The 16,570-nt window shown below is 39.8% G+C and overlaps 1 protein-coding gene across 1 annotated transcript; it reads right to left on the bottom strand.

Annotated features, from left to right (window-relative positions):
• Window positions 1-1,442: 1,442 nt before the first annotated feature.
• Window positions 1,443-16,551, bottom strand: LOC141112550 (fibrinogen alpha chain-like). Its single transcript, XM_073605472.1, has 3 exons — window positions 15,565-16,551; window positions 7,858-8,003; window positions 1,443-5,024 (listed from the first exon to the last, which is right to left on the bottom strand). Exons 1-3 carry the CDS (start codon window positions 15,578-15,580, stop codon window positions 4,725-4,727), a joined length of 462 nt encoding a protein of 153 aa, XP_073461573.1. The 5' UTR covers window positions 15,581-16,551; the 3' UTR covers window positions 1,443-4,724.
• Window positions 16,552-16,570: the final 19 nt, after the last annotated feature.

Below are 16,570 nucleotides of genomic sequence, written 5' to 3' on the forward strand. Positions count from 1 at the left end.
TGAGTTAGTGGTGTCATTGGAATAAAAAAAATGTCCCTGAGTTAGTGGTGTCATTGGAATAAAAAAAATGTCCCTGAGTTAGTGGTGTCATTGGAATAAAAAAAATGTCCCTGAGTTAGTGGTGTCATTGGAATAAAAAAAATGTCCTTGAGTTAGTGGTGTCATTGGAATAAAAAAAAATGTCCCTGAGTTAGTGGTGTCATTGGAATAAAAAAAATGTCCTTGAGTTAGTGGTGTCATTGGAATAAAAAAAATGTCCTTGAGTTAGTGGTGTCATTGGAATAAAAGAAAATGTCCCTGCATTAGTAATGTCACTGAAAGCAAAAATGTCCACGAGTCAGTGGTGTCATTGAAAAGAACAAATGCCCCTACATCGGTGGTATCATTGGAAGGAAAAATGTCCCTGCAATGATGGTATCATTGGAATCTAAAAATGTCCCTGCAATGATGGTATCACTGGAATCTAAAAATGTCCCTACATTGGTGGTATCACTGGAATCTAAAAATGTCCCTACAATGATGTTATCACTGGAATCTAAAAATGTCCCTGCAATGATGATATCACTGGAATCTAAAAATGTCCCTACATTGGTGGTATCACTGGAATCTAAAAATGTCCCTGCAATAATGATATCACTGGAATCTAAAAATGTCCCTGCAATAATGGTATCACTGGAATCTAAAAATGTCCCTGCAATGATGGTATCACTGGAATCTAAAAATGTCCCTGCAATGATGGTATCACTGGACTCTAAAAATGTCCCTACATTGATGGTATCACTGGAATCTAAAAATGTCCCTACAATAATGATATCACTGGAATCTAAAAATGTCCCTGCAATAATGATATCACTGGAATCTAAAAATGTCCCTACATTGGTGGTATCACTGGAATCTAAAAATATCCCTACATTGGTGGTATCACTGGAATCTAAAAATGTCCCTGCAATGATGGTATCACTGGACTCTAAAAATGTCCCTACATTGATGGTATCACTGGAATCTAAAAATGTCCCTGCAATGATGTTATCACTGGAATCTAAAAATGTCCCTACAATAATGATATCACTGGTATCTAAAAATGTCCCTGCAGTGATGTTATCACTGGAATCTAAAAATGTCCCTGCAATGATGATATCACTGGAATCTAAAAATGTCCCTACATTGGTGGTATCACTGGAATCTAAAAATGTCCCTGCAATGATGGTATCACTGGACTCTAAAAATGTCCCTACATTGATGGTATCACTGGAATCTAAAAATGTCCCTACAATAATGATATCACTGGAATCTAAAAATGTCCCTGCAATAATGATATCACTTGAATCTAAAAATGTCCCTGCAATAATGATATCACTGGAATCTAAAAATGTCCCTACATTGGTGGTATCACTGGAATCTAAAAATATCCCTACATTGGTGGTATCACTGGAATCTAAAAATGTCCCTACAATAATGATATCACTGGAATCTAAAAATGTCCCTGTATCAGTGGTGTCACTGAAAGGAAAATTGCCTCTGAGTTGGTGGTGTCACTACAAGGAAAAAATGTTCCTGCGTTAGCAGTGTCACTGAAATGATTATTATTATTACCCCCAAATTTTCCATTTCATATAGCTGCTCTGCTTTTGAGTGCAGATGTTGTTATACCGTGTTCCTTACACAATCACATCAGATAAACCCTCTTGTTTCAAGGACACTTTTCAGCAGATTCAGCCTACGCATAGTCCATTGAACTCTTTGGTAAATAACAATGTAGACATTTAGACCTCAAGAGAACAGAATAACAAACCCACTCTATTTAGTGACCGGGATTTGATCTTTCCTTTGTTTACTTATTCCATAAGCATACACGATTGCATTGGTTACCTAAGATCTCATTCTTTGTATTTGTTCTGATATTATGCATAATGTTAATGGTACTATTTGGTGTAGCTGTACATATGTGTGTATGTTTTTTTTTTTCAGTGTACCCTTACTGCATTCCAATGTATCTCACCACATTTTGGCTATTTTGCAAATTTGTGGATTCTCTTTATTTTCATGTGTCTTTATTTGTATTATACATTTACTTAGAACTTGTTAATAGCATTTCTCTTTAGAAATGAAAAGACACAAAATTATAAACCATTTAAAATATTTTTTATTGCATATTTTTGAAGAATAAATAGACAGCACCATGGGATGGCAAACAGACTGTGCCATCACTAGAGAGAATAACAGCATCACTTTGTAAACAGATATAATAATGGAAAATGCACAAAACAGTATTTAGAAGTCTGTCCAAAGTTAATACAGTGATCCTTATTTATCAAAGTATCTTGATTTGGTCCCTTCCTGTGGAGCAGCAGATAGCTCTTTATTTGAAATCTGTATTATCCCTGGATATATTACTTGGAAGTATTGCTTTGAAAATGTGTTCATTGTAGTTGATAGATTAACTAGATTCACTAGATGAGGTATGTCAGGGCATCCAATTGAAAGGAGACCAAAAGAAAGTAGGAACGCCATTTTTCTACGCTTGACCTATATGTTTATTATTGCAAGGCAGTGCTTTTGTGTAGGAGTTAAAGGGATGGAGCTAAGTCAAAAGAGTGTTACCATAGGAGTGCTGCAATACTGGTATGTCCATAAAATATAAACCAAAGCCCAAACTTTTTTTTTCTTTTGGTTAGAGTGGGGAATCGCTTTCAGGTTTTTACAGATAAGGAAAGTAAATGTAGCTTTTAGTAACCGGAGATCAGTTAGGGCCTTTTTCAATTTAAATCCTGACACTGGTTGAGGGCTGCAAAAAAAGAAGTGCAGGAGCCGCATGTGGCCCAAAAACACACCTGTTTGATATGCTTGCCCTAAACTGTCTTGATAAGCCAGACCCCAACAAGCTTCACCTCCTCACAAACAGGTTTTGTTTTTTTTTTCGGTTGCTAAAATGAATATTGAGGAAATGTGGCGCAGTATTAAATCATTTTGTATTTGACAGACAAAATGTAAGCCCAGCTGGCAAGATAAGAATTTTGTAGCATTTCAGCCCTAGCGGGTGCCACTTTAGGACAGTTTTCTTCCATATCCCATTTCAAAAATGACTGCCACTGTAGTGCTGTGCTCATGGATATTTTCAGCAGAATCCATGGACGCCTGAAAAAGTGCACGCTCAAAGGTGATGAAGGCAGGGTCCAAACACATCCTACAGTGATACAATATATCACTCTGGGGCAATGCAAGTGTTAGTTTTCATTGACAACTATTAGTGAAGGCAACTCAGATATTAACGGCAAAAGAGTAACACATCAGTGTTATCACAGCCCAGAAAACCCTGTTCTCAGTAAGATGTATTATACCTCTGATAGATGTGTGACTGCCAGCCAAATAGACAGGGGCAGCCTAGTGGTCCTTGGGAATCTCCATGACTATAGACCCTGAGACCCTTCATTAGCAAACATTTGGTGTGTATATGGTGATTAGAAATAGATAAAACACAGTATATATGTATATGGTTCAAGATTCAAGTTACACAAACTTAACGTAAAACTATGGCCTCTCATTAAATAACATATGTGCTGCAGCACTTAATTTTAAGTGTATTTGCACTTAGTTCCTGTTGAGCATGCCAGTAAAGTCCACTTAATCCAACTCCCTGTGATGATGTGGCAACCATGCTACACTGTTCCTGAATTAAAAGCAGAGTTGCCACCCTCAGGGAGCCTGTAGGCTGCTGCAGTGACTTGGCTCAATCAGGAACGGTAAAGGAAGTTTATCACAAAGTAACTGGATTTAGTACTTATTTAGACTGTCATACAGGAGCCTTTAGTTGCACTTCAATTTTGGATTGAAATAAAATAGATAATAAAAGCTAACCTGTACTTTGCTTTTACTAGGTAAAATTACAGTTTCACTTTGTAGAGGGCTTTGTTGGAAGCTTTTACTTTCCTCCTATTCTCCCCTGCCCAATTCTACCATCATAGCCCAGAAAATACCCACCACTTTCGGGCGGATGGGAACACCTGACACTCCTTCTGCCTCCCCTCAATGCAATGCTAGGTGCTTGAGTGCTCAATCGCCATTTCCGAGTGTAGTCATATGGGAGCAGAAGGTGTAAGCACAATAGAATTGGACTCAGTAGAAACTCAAAGAGAACTTCATTGCACAGGGCACTAGATAGAACCAGTGGAGAAGTGAATGGAAAATAAGTAAAGGCAGTCGACACTCCCTTCTGTAAAGCAAATCTCTAATGCCGTGTACACACGAGCGGACTTTTCGACCGGCTGGTCCGACGGGACGAATCTGTTGGACAATCTGACCGTGTGTGGGCTTCATCGGACCTGCAGCAGACTTTTTTGGTCGAAAATATGACGGACTTTAGATTTGAAACATGTTTCAAATCTTTCCGATGGACTCGAGTCCAGTCGAAAAATCTGCTTGTCTGTATGCTAGTCCGACGGGTAAAAACCAACGCTAGGGCAGCTATTGGCTACTGGCTATCAACTTCCTTATTTTAGTCCGGACGTACGTCATCATGTACGAATCCATCGGACTTTGGTGTAATCGTGTGTGGGCAAGTCCGTTCGTTCGAAAGTCCGTCGGAAGTCCATCAAAAGTCCGTCGAAAGTCAGTCGGAAAGACCGTCGGACCTTTGATGCCGAAATGTCCGCCCGTGTGTACACGGCATTACTCTGACTAGTGGGAAAAGTACAGGTTCACTTTAAAGTAAATACATAGAGAGATTGCTAGAATGCATTCTCATTCTCTTTATAATCATCTTCTAATTTTAGCATATACTGGGGTATATCTTCAAAGAGGGTCAAACCCTTTCCTTGCATTAAAGGAAACAGTTCATTAAAGCTAGTAACAGTGACATTTGCTAAAGTTAGATTAACAAAACGCAGGCCTTTATCTTCAGCTAGATGACAATTCTTCACTGTATTCAAAAGTTTGTTCCAGCTCTTATAGTTGTCCAGGTTTATTATGTTAATTTGAACATCTCTACATGATCCTTTGCAGGAACGCACCTTGATGTCAATGTCTACCTAAGATATAACAGCAAAGCACAAATGTGAATGTGGCAATTCATTTTTAACAGGTTTGCAGTAGACATAATCTTAGTCAGTGTACGCTGTGTTGTCTTCTGAGCATACTTGTATTTGTGTATGGTTTTCAGTCTCTCTGGCCATGGGATATTTAGTAGTGATAAGTCAGAAGGCAACTAAAGTTACAATCCTAAATACATTTCACTACACATTAAAGTGGACTTTTCAGTTTTAGGAAGATCTTATGGTAACTGATCAATAGTCGCTGGATTGACTCTTAAAAGCTCTCTATAAGGCCTGTATCTCCTTGTGATAATTCTCTGAAGAGGGTTTGGAACAGAAAAAAAAATGATAATTATCCCACAATTATATAGACTATGGAGCATTATGGGTTCATTCCATGGTGAATTTTTATAGGGGCCCCATACAAAAAATTTAGAAATGGGATAACTGAGGAGGAACGAAGGCCAGAGGATTTGATTGCAAAGGTAGGACAGTCCTTCCAAATGAGAAACAGTTGCATGAGACATTTTAAAACAACTGCGCTAGACAACTATCTAATGTTCGTGATTTTTAAAAAAAAGCACACACTGTGTTGAAGACCTTATCCAGTTACAGCTGTTCCTCCTAAGATTCCCATCCCTGCCTGCTCTTTTCTATAGACCCAATCATGTACAATCATGTACAAGGTTTATAGGACAAACAAGAGGACAGTCTTGCCAATGGTGGTTGGATTGCCTACAAATACAACTACCTTCTTATGCAGTGTTAACTTTAATATCAAATTTCGATTTAGTTTTAGTCATAGTTATTTTACTAAAATGCCATTTTAGTTTTAGTTGTATTTTAGTCATCTAAATTGTTTTCATTTTAGCCGTATTTTAGTCAACTAAAATTTCCAGTAAGTTTTAGTAAACTAAAATCTAATAGATTTAGTTAAATTGTAATGCATTATTTAAAGCGTAACTCCACTTTTGTTGAGAAAAAAAACATTCCCCTCTGGGTGATCTATGTACACTGCAAGGATTATAACAACCTTTGTTGCAGATTCCTACCTTTTGTTATTCTGAAGAAATCACTGTTAGTTCCTCTGTGCCTCTGTTCTGAGTGGGTCTAATGGGAGTGGTTTCATAATTATCAGCTGTGCAGCTGCAGGGCACTAATGAGGAAGGATGCTGGGCCTGCATCCCTTTAGACATGTTCCTGTTGGGAGTATCTCACCAAAAATGACATTTTTGTTGCAGGGGATGCCTGAAATCTGACTTGTATTTTAGGCAGACTTCTGGGAAAATTGGCGAGCCAATCACACAAGCAGAAAATTATATTTCTGGGGAGTGGTCAGTACACACTCTGTGCACAGAACAACTCCGGGTATCCATATTGCATTGCATTTTCAGAAAATTACAGCGGCTGCAGATTGAAAAGGAAAGGTAATTTTTAATAACATTCAGTTACAATATGACTTGTATCGCAATTGTATACGATATATTATTTTTTGTTTATTTGCTATTTTTTTCCCCACAAAAGTGGAATTACCCTTTAAGCATTTCTCTAGAATTGCCAAACTCATTATATAATCCTGGAGTAAAAAATCTAAATACATGTTATTATTTATGGTATTAAGGTTCGAGCATGCACTACAGACACAGATTTAGTGGTATATATTACGTCTTTTTAAATAAACAATCAAAAATATTGCTTTTTGACAAACAGAGGTGCGACTTTAAATTATAAAAAAAAAACCTGTAAACTCTGTTGGCTGTAATGCCATTTTAGTTTTAGTGGTATTTTAGTCATCCGAATTGTTTTAGTTTTAGTCGTTTATTAGTCGACTAAAATAGTGTTAATTTAGTCAACGAAAATATTTTAGTTGACGAAATGAACACTGGTCTTGTGTCACTGGTACCTTTTAGTAAATATTATTTCACTCAAAGCTGTTAGTGAAATGCTTGTTTCCATCATGAAGAAAACATTCTCCTTTACACATAAACCATTGATGGTCTAACCTTTAACATAGATGGAACTTTAAACTTTTTTATAAATAAAAGGTGTTTAAAAAATCTATCATTACATTTCGTATCCACTTAAATACTTTTTTGTTGTTGTTGATCCTTTAAAATTAGGATTAGTTTGCACAAAGTACATAACCCTTTAGAAACCAATCAGAATACATTGTACCTAAATCAGCGTATTCTGATGGCTGATTGCAATCGGATAGTGCAAGTTATACACTATTGTTCTTGTCACATTGTATATAACTATATATCTCATATAAAAAAGCCTGTGTATTAAAGCTACATAATTACAGTATGTTCAAGGGCTTAAAGTGATTGTAAAGGCTCGTTTTTTTTTTTTTTAAATAACAAACATATCATACTTACCTCCACTATGCAGCTTGTTTTGCACAGAGTGGCCCTGAACATCCTCTTCTGGGGTCTCTCGGCGGCTCTCACGGCTCCTCCCCGTATCAGATAACCCCCTAGGAGAAGCTCTCTCCCGGGGGGGTTACCTTGCGGGCGCGCTCCCGAGTCCAGTATTTGAGTCCATAGACACGAATGCCAGACTCGGCCCTGCCCCCCGGCGCCCATGTCATTGGATTTGACTGACAGCAGCGGGAGCCAATGGCTGCGCTGCTATCAATTTCTCCAATCAAGAGCGGAGAACCCCCGGGCAGAGGAAGAGCGCGTCTCCGCCAGGTGAAATTCCAGGGCTCAAGTAAGTAAAACGGGGGGGCTGGGGGGCCGGTCACTGCATAGGATGCATTAAGGTGAAAAAACACGAGGGTTTACAACCCCTTTAATAATATGTATCTTTTAGAAATGAAAACACTTACTTCCAGCCTCTTCATCTCTGTAAGCTGATTCTGAAGCTCACTGAGTAATTGTTCGATTTTTATTGCTTGCTCCTTCACCTTTAGTTTTAGTGGCATCAGTCTCCTCCTGAAGTTATTTTCATCATGTGCAAATGTTTTCAGTGTGTCTAAAATGAATAGGAACTACTAAAATACCGCTGTTGCCTATATGTTGTATAATATATAGAATTATTTAAATCTAGGAAGCAAAGGTACAGTATGTGACAAAACATTGGTATTTATCAGTATGGTGTTACAGTTAGCTTTGCTGGTCTGTAAATAACCTCAAGACATATTTACTGTATATACTATATTGCTTACATTATGTTAAATTATACTGTATGTAAACCATAACAAAAAACTTCTCACATTCTACGGCAAAGACTGATGGCCTTGGTGAAAGTTGTTCCTAAAGGACATTTTTTAAGACTACATCTTCACATCTTCCAGCATCAACTTCCTTTGAATCGATAGGCGAGCACAGGGGGTATGTCGGGTATGCCTGGGCACACCCTAATCCAGAAGGGTGCTTGGGTTTACCCCCATCTCTGAAACCATCTTTGTCACCGGGTCAGCAAGGTCTGTCTTTAACTTTCTACCCCGGCTTCAGAGTTCCTCTACTGCCCGGCACACAGCATGCTGAGGCTTGCAACTGTCGAGGACTCTCAGCTGTGCAGTATCTCCCCAGGCTAAGGAGGAAACATTTCTGTTGGGCTGGCATTCTATTTGGATTGGTGACAGGATCCCAAACTTCACTGCCATAAAGAAGGGGTGATGACGCTATCAAAGATTCTAAGCCAGACTCTCACCGGGGTTTTAATTTGTACAGCTGTCTCCTGATGGCATAGGAAGCTATGCATGCCTTGTTTTTCAGTGCCTCCATGGCTGGTTTGAAACTTCCTAATTAGTTAATTTCTAGGCCGAGGTATGTGTAGCTGTAAGTTTCATTAAGGGTGCAGTTGTTTAATGTAAAGGAAGGGCTCTCTTTGTTTGCTTTTTGCGTTCTTCCATTGGAACACAATGGTTTAGTTGATAGGTAATGTCAGGGCTTTTTTTCTCAGAAAATAGGTGCAGGAACTCAACAGGAGATGACCCCCCGAAACCCCCCCTCCCCCCCACACACCCCCTCTGAACCGCATCAAATAGTGGGTGTGGTCAAATTTCGCCGACAGTTCATATACCTGGAGTGCATTAAGTACAGGGTGCAGAGTTGCGGCGGGGGGGGGGGGGGTGTTACAGAGTGCAGTGTTTAGAGATGTGCTACTTTAAGAGTTCGGGGGTGCTGTATACATAGTGTAGAATTCAGAGGTGCACTGCATACAGAGTGCAGAGTTCAGGGGTGCACTAAACACAGAGTGCAGAGTTCATCCTTCTTCCACAGCTGCTTACCTCTGCATCCCCATCCACATCTCACTTTCACCCCTCTTCAGCTATAACCTCTGTATGCAACTGACCTCCCACTGCCCTCATCTTCTCCCTCCCTCCCTAAAAGCTCCACCATCTTCCACAAGTCTTACTTGTATTGCTCTATTACACTGAAGCACCCATCCTGCTCTAGTACATCCCCGCACACTGTAGGTGGCTCTGCCTCCTCACTTGCAGGGAGATAATCTAGTGGGGGTGACGGGATCTGCACTGCACTCTTGGCACTTGCATCTCCCTTGTCCCCATCCTGCACTCAGTGGGAGTCGCTCAGGAGATCAAATCTGTGGGAGACAAGCTGTCACTTGTAAACACAGAAGCCAGATGTCTGTGTTTGCAAGTGATACTGCTGAGCAGGGAGCAGAGGGCCTGAGCCAGAGGTAGTGGAACCGAGTTCCAGCTGAAAAAAAGCCCTGGGTAATGCCCATGTGGCACTGTATTTCTTCAGCACTTCCAGGCTGTCTTCACATCTCTCTGTTAGTGACTCTCTCTCTCTCTCTCTATCTATCACCCCTATCTCTCTGTCTGTCTGTCTTCCCATCTCTCTCTCTTTCTATCACCCCCTCTCTCTCTCTGTCACCCCGTCTCTCTCTCTGTTACCCCCTCTCTCTGTCTCTATCTCTGTAGCCCTTCTCTCGCTCTCTGTCACCCCTCTGTCTCTGTCACCCCATCTCTCTCTGTCACCCCCCCTCTCTCTGTCACCCCCCTTTCTCTGTCTGTTACCCCTCTCTCTCTATCTCTGTCACCCCTTTCTTTCTCTCTGTCACCCCCTCTCTCCCATCTATCCCTGCCTAGGAATGCTGATCCCACACTATACATCCATATCACCTCCATATACCAGAGCACAGTACAACTGCTGACTCCCCACTATACTGTATGATCATTAACCCATTAGGCCCCTTTACACGATCAGTCTGATCGGGTCCACCTGTCCATTTTTCAGGCAGATGCGATCGGACCCTCCATTCTCCCCAGTGGAGTAGTGGATGTAAACAGACTTGTGTCCATTTACATCCAACTACCTCCAATCCGTTACAATCTCCCAAAAAGAAAGAAAGGGGACCCATTCTCTTCCATCTGGGCAGATCGGATCGGAGGGCAGTTGGGTGCAAATGGACAGTCGAGTCAGTTTACACCCGACTGCCCATAGAGCAAAGCAGACACGAAGACTGCTCTGCTCTATGGGTAGTTGGGTGTAAACGAAATCCATAAGCAGAGTGGACACAGACCTCTCATCCACCCGCTCTGCTCATCAGGGGATCAGTGGACAGATCCATTGGTGAGCAAGAGGATTCGGCCCTTTGTGAAAGGGGCCTTACAAATTACTTTGCTGGATCGCAGCAGAGATGCTCCTCCCTCCTCTTCCAACCCCCCCAGCACCCAAAGGAGTCAGAATCCCACACAAGAGGAAGTTTAACACAATAAGTCAAAAGGAAGGTGGAGGTTTTTTTCAGGAAGGATCCGGCTGTAGGGATTAGCTGAGGGACTCGCACTGACGCCCAACCACAGACTCTTATAAGAAGTGAGGATGTGAGGCCACCTTAGGATGACAGGATGGGCTGGGCACTAAAATGCACCTTCGCCTAAGTAGCCAAAAATCCTTGCACTGGCCCTGGCTATGGTTGCAGGTCTGAACAGGGAGCAGGTAGCTATATCAATATACAGTAAATATCAATATATTGTTGTAACCATTACTTTATTGTTCTTTTAACCTGATCCTTGCAGGGCAGTGAGGAGAATTCTCCATGTAATTCTCAGAGAATTAATTTGCTTCATCAGGAGATCAGATAAGACATAGACATGTAGCACAGTAGACAATATGTATACACCTTAACTATCAGCATATCAGCTTATTCCAGTCTGCAACACCCCTCCAGCACAGAAGGGGGCAATTCAGCCCTCTGTAATATATGTACTGTATGCATATTCCTGTCTACCATGCTACATATCTTCCTTTTATGAATCTTCCAAAGAAGCAAATTAATTCCATCATTATTTCCATCAATGTATTGATACATACAGTATATCCATATTGGCTATATTATCTACAGTATGCAGGGATGTTGTGCGCATTTCAAGAGGATATTTTAACTGTTGTATGGTAATATGGCAATTATTTATCTGCACTGAGCTATACAATACTTTTATATAACGTTTGAAACATTTCTCAAGCATAAAAACTTAAATATGTTTATCAAAGTCCTATTGATATTTTGATTGAGTTCTTTGTCTAACCTTATTAAAAAATTAAATTGGAAAGAAATGTGCATTGCAAGGTTTGGCTTAGCCAATGTCCAAATGGCACATGAAATCACTTTCTAGTGGGAGATATATATTTTTGTAGCAGCTCTATCCCAGGGACACCAGTACTTTAAGCCAACAATGCAGGAGAACACTTACCAATTTAAAGTGAATTTGGAAATATAGGAGCTGCCTTTGCCGAGGAATGATAAGCTTTTAAAGGTGCAGGCTCCAGGGCTGCCACCCTTATTTTGGCTTCACTATCTTGCAAATCTCAAACCTGGAACAAGTCTAAAGCCAGTTTGGTCTAAAGAGGTTTGAGTCTTGTATGTTTCTTCCAAGTAAGTGACTCACTAGGTAGTAAAGACAAGGTCAGAATGACATCCTGAACCTGCACAACTGCCGTATTTCCATTTTGTCAGGTTTCCTGTGCTACTCACTTTGGCATTATTCGAGAGGATGACATACTGGATTTTTATATTGAAAACTATTGAGCCCACTTGATAGGATACCAAAAAAGGTATTATTAGGTGCAAGTGCAGGAACTTTTAGCGGCCATTCTATATCAGTTAGCTGTAGGCATATAACAAATCAGGGGTGCTCAACCCATAGCCTGTGGGCCTTCTGATGTGGCCCGCGACCTCAAATCAGGGAAACACATGCCCATGCTTTGGGGTGGTGGGTCAACAAACCCAGACTGAGATCAACAGGTTGCCGACCCACCATCTCAGAGCATTAGAGTGCAAGAAGCTGGCACTGGCAGCAGAGGAAGTAGGCGGCTGCAGAGGGAACACGAGCCACATATAACATTGCTTACTCTGTAGCCCCAACTGCTGTCCCAGGAGGAGTAATACCAACCGCACTTCACCTGGGACCTTTTTAGCAGTCTGGAGAGCAATACCTGCAGAAGCTGGAAAAGGTCAGTGTATTAAACATCACACACACTGAACTTTTGCAATGGGCATATTAGCACTTATAAAAAAAAGAGTTATTAGGCTGCTTTCATATTGATCCACAGGTGCAGCGCAGTGCACCTGTGGCTTTCCTGCGGGTTAGCTGCACTGAGCCATAGACCTCTATTATATCTATTCTATTCTAATTCTATTATATGAAAAAAGGGTGTATATTAACGGCCTATAATACACCACTCAGCGACAAACCTGTCCTACAGCTTTCCAGCAGTATAAGTGTGAATATATCAACTTTCTAGTTCACTTTACAGTGTAAAAGAGTGTAATACTAAGCAGCTGTTAAAAAATAATAAAATATAAACCAGAAAACTCTAATGAGAAAGCCTTTACAATAAATGTTCCTCAACCAGTTAAATCTGAATCCTCACCATTCGCAGAGATCCAATGATATAAGGACTCCAAAAACATCATAAAATACAAGAAGGATTGCACATAGCGTAATCCATTTATGATGATGGAAAAGAAATGAACATGTCCTGCAACCAGAGTCTGCCTTAAAAAGTTGATCATAGAGTGATCCCGGGATGTTGACACACAGACACAGAGAATTTTATCACCAAATACGGATGCATGGAAAACAACTTGAACACTGCCATCTGCATTGTAAATCTGTCCGTTTTATAATTCTTACTGTGGGTCATAATCAAACCCTCCACTGCTCAAGGTGCTCGCTGTCCCCCCTCCTTTTCCCCTTGAGAGGTCCGGGAGTGTGACTTCTTGTAAGTTCTTTGGAGGTGGGGCCTGCCCGAAGGGTGTAGAGACAGCACAAGGAGGTTTCAGGATCACTGAGATCAACTTTTTAAGGCAAACTCTGGTTGCAGGACATGTTCATATCTTTTCCATCATCATGAATGGATTATGCTATGTGCAATGCTTCTTGTATTTTATGACGCTTTTGGAGCCCTTATGTCATTGGATCTCTGTGGATGGTGAGGATTCAGATTTAACTGGTTGAGGAACATTTATTCTAAAGGCTTTCTCATTAGAGTTTCCTGGTGAGTTTAACCCCCTGAGGGGAGTGTGCTTCACGCGGTGAAATCTGAGAGTTTTGGTGGAAGGTGCTATGACAACACTATGACAATCATCAATGATCACCTATAACGTTTTTTGAACTGTTTCCTCTATCATCACTGCACAAAAGACTTTTTTCTGATGTGGTGTTGGCCACAAGATATTTGTTTTAATTTTAGCGCTATTTTAATATTTGAATCATGCAGGAATTGGACTGTCATATTTTTATACTACTGTTTTATAATTCTATTATATGCTTTGGGTTTGGTGTGCTTTCTGCAAGTCTTTGTTAAGTCTATGGCTCAGTGCAGCTAACCTGCAGGAAAGCCGCATTTGCACTGTGTTGCACACACAGTGCGGATAACCTGCAGCACATCAGTGTGAAAGCAGCCTATTAGGGGGCTCAGAACAGTAAGGGCTTGTTTACATTTGTGGTTTTGGGGCAGTAAAACCCCACAGTTAATTGTGGCCTGTGACTGGTTACCAAATCACTTAACTGGCCTTTACTCTTCAAAAGTTTGTGCACCCCTGCCATAAATGAATGTTAATAGTTGTTATTATTTACTGCACTTGGCACATCAATATTTGTGCTATTGACTAAGCCATTGAATGCTTTTATTTATGCTGCATAAACATATTGCTTTTTCCCTGACATACTCATCACCATTTTTATGAGTATGTGAATGAAAAAGAAAGAAAGAAGAAAATACAGAGTATCATGGATGAATATGTCTGTGTTTAAAGATGTATGCTAACAGCAGAATTCTTTGCCAGATAACTTTAGGAGATTTTGTAGATCAGATATTTTACTTCTGTATTGTCCTCCTATGCCAAAAGGCATTGATTAAACATGGCATTTTATTTGTATGTGTGCTCAGTTGTGTTACTCTGGCACCCTATGGCCATAGATTTTTGTGGGTACACCGTACTTTGTATAAAATATATGTAATCTCCATAGGCTCAATTCACTAACACACCAAGGTAAGGATACTTTTAGCTGAACCCAGTGATATCTGAAAATTACTTTAACATGGCTAAAATAAATATCTATGTTTTAAGGATATGTGACTTGAACCTCATGCATGGAAATATTAGGCCATTATTCTTTCATCCATGTTGCCTTAAAGTGTATGTAAACCCTAACAATATACTTCTCTTATTTGCTTCCTTTTGACTTCTTAAACATAGATTTGAAAGGGTTTTGTTATATCTGTTCAATAAGTGCAATAAAAAAACAGTGCCAGAAAATCCAGAGCTGTCCTGTGTTCTATTTTCTCTAAGTGTCAGCCCTCCCAGGTCTTCTCATGGACTACAAAACAGTTCTTCAAATGCTGCTGAGATGAAGAAAAGGGGAAGTGTTATGTAGTTCATCAAAAGACAACTGGGCAGGGCTGACACCATTCCTTGCTTCTTCAGGCACACAACAGAAATTAGTGGTTGAATGCATCTCTGCCAGGATCCATACACAGCTAAATATGCATCTATGGCAGTGATATACTGTATATGTTTTATTTTATTTTTCCTTATATACACTTAGAATTTAAAATAATTGCAACAACAATGCTAATAGATACTCGGCAACTCCATTACATTTTGCAGACCTAGGACTTGGCCTTTTATGGGCTTTCCCCAGACCTGAATATACTTGTGTTTTTTGAAGTTCCCCTATAACTGTAGGAGGTTTTCACTGTGTGGACTAAATTATAGTTCACGAATTGTATCATTTCTCCTAAAACTGACTTACTTAACCAAACTACTGCCTGCAATTGTATATCTCATCAGGCTATTGTTTAATCTATACAATCTCTATTAGATTTACCAATAACTATATAGTAGGTGGGCCTAACTGATTGAAAATAAATTGATTGGATTGTTTAGGTAGGACCTGGCACTACATAGTTGTTGGTAAATCCATATAAGGTTGTACAAAGATTGTACAACCAGGTTGTAACATTTGTGATCATGTTAATGGTTTATGTTTATAAGGGGTTAGCTATTTAGAAGCAATTTAACCTCTGTGAAGTCAGATTAACAGTGTACTTGCCTTGATCCTTAAGCATGTTTCTCTGAACAACTTCATGGAGATGTTTTATTTCAGAAAAGATTATAATGTGTTGGGGGTTACTTGTCACCCAGGATTGTTTTGCAGTTTCCGTTCGAATGACAAACTCTTTTTCAAATTTGGTAATCAGGCCTTGTACCCTACACCCATTTGGGCAGTTGGTAACCTGCTAATAAGAGGAGTTTGGGTCACTTTTCTGCCTTTTTCAGAATGTGCTTATTAATACATGTAGAGATATGTATATACTGATCCAACTGTCTGCTGTGCTTTTACTGTTCCGTTATTACTTGTTTATTGGTGGTTTGTGAAGAATAAAAAGATATCTAGGTACTAACACGTATGTAGGATTACTCTGTACATTAAAAATTATAGCAAAGCAACCAATCAACACTGATCATGCAGTGATTTATCTACAGTGAAGTGATACCTTACAGGTTAACTGGGTTACGCACTTTGGCTGTAAGTAGGACTAACGGATGTAGCATGTACATAAAAATTTGTTTAAAGGAAAAAACTGGCATAATTTATACCAGTAAGAAAATGGGTTAGAAAAAAAATTATGTTATCGTTAGAAAAAGAATATAGTCATTTGACTAGTTTCTATAGACAACATCACATTTTTGTATCTGGTGCTTTTCATATGTGATCCCAACTGAACTTTATTTATCAATGTATCTGAAAAAAGTGTGATTCTCGTCACCCATAGAACCTGATAAGATTATTTGAAGGCTGATAGGATAGGATGGACTATGAGAACCAAGAACAAGTTTTCTTCAGACAGTGATAAATAAGTTAATTTGTGATTAAGTTATATCATGAATGATCTAGTGCTGACTAAAACTGGTGCACTCAGAATTTGGTGCAGCTGTGCATGGTAGCCAATCAGCTACTAACTTCAGCTTGTTCAATTAAGCTTTGGCAGTAAAACCTGGAAGCTGATTGGTTTCTATGCAGAGTGGTACCAGACTTGGCACTCTTCAGTTTTAGT

Source organism: Aquarana catesbeiana, linkage group LG01 (assembly GCF_042186555.1).
Source record: "Aquarana catesbeiana isolate 2022-GZ linkage group LG01, ASM4218655v1, whole genome shotgun sequence".
NCBI classification, from domain to species: domain Eukaryota; kingdom Metazoa; phylum Chordata; class Amphibia; order Anura; family Ranidae; genus Aquarana; species Aquarana catesbeiana.

What these genes read in the sequence shown, in the direction of transcription:
- LOC141112550 (XM_073605472.1), bottom strand. An exon ending in CAGAGATGAAGAGGCTGGAA is followed by an intron (nt 5,025 to 7,857) that starts GTAAGTGTTTTC and finishes GTTATATCTTAG; the next exon opens with GTAGACATTGACATCAAGGT.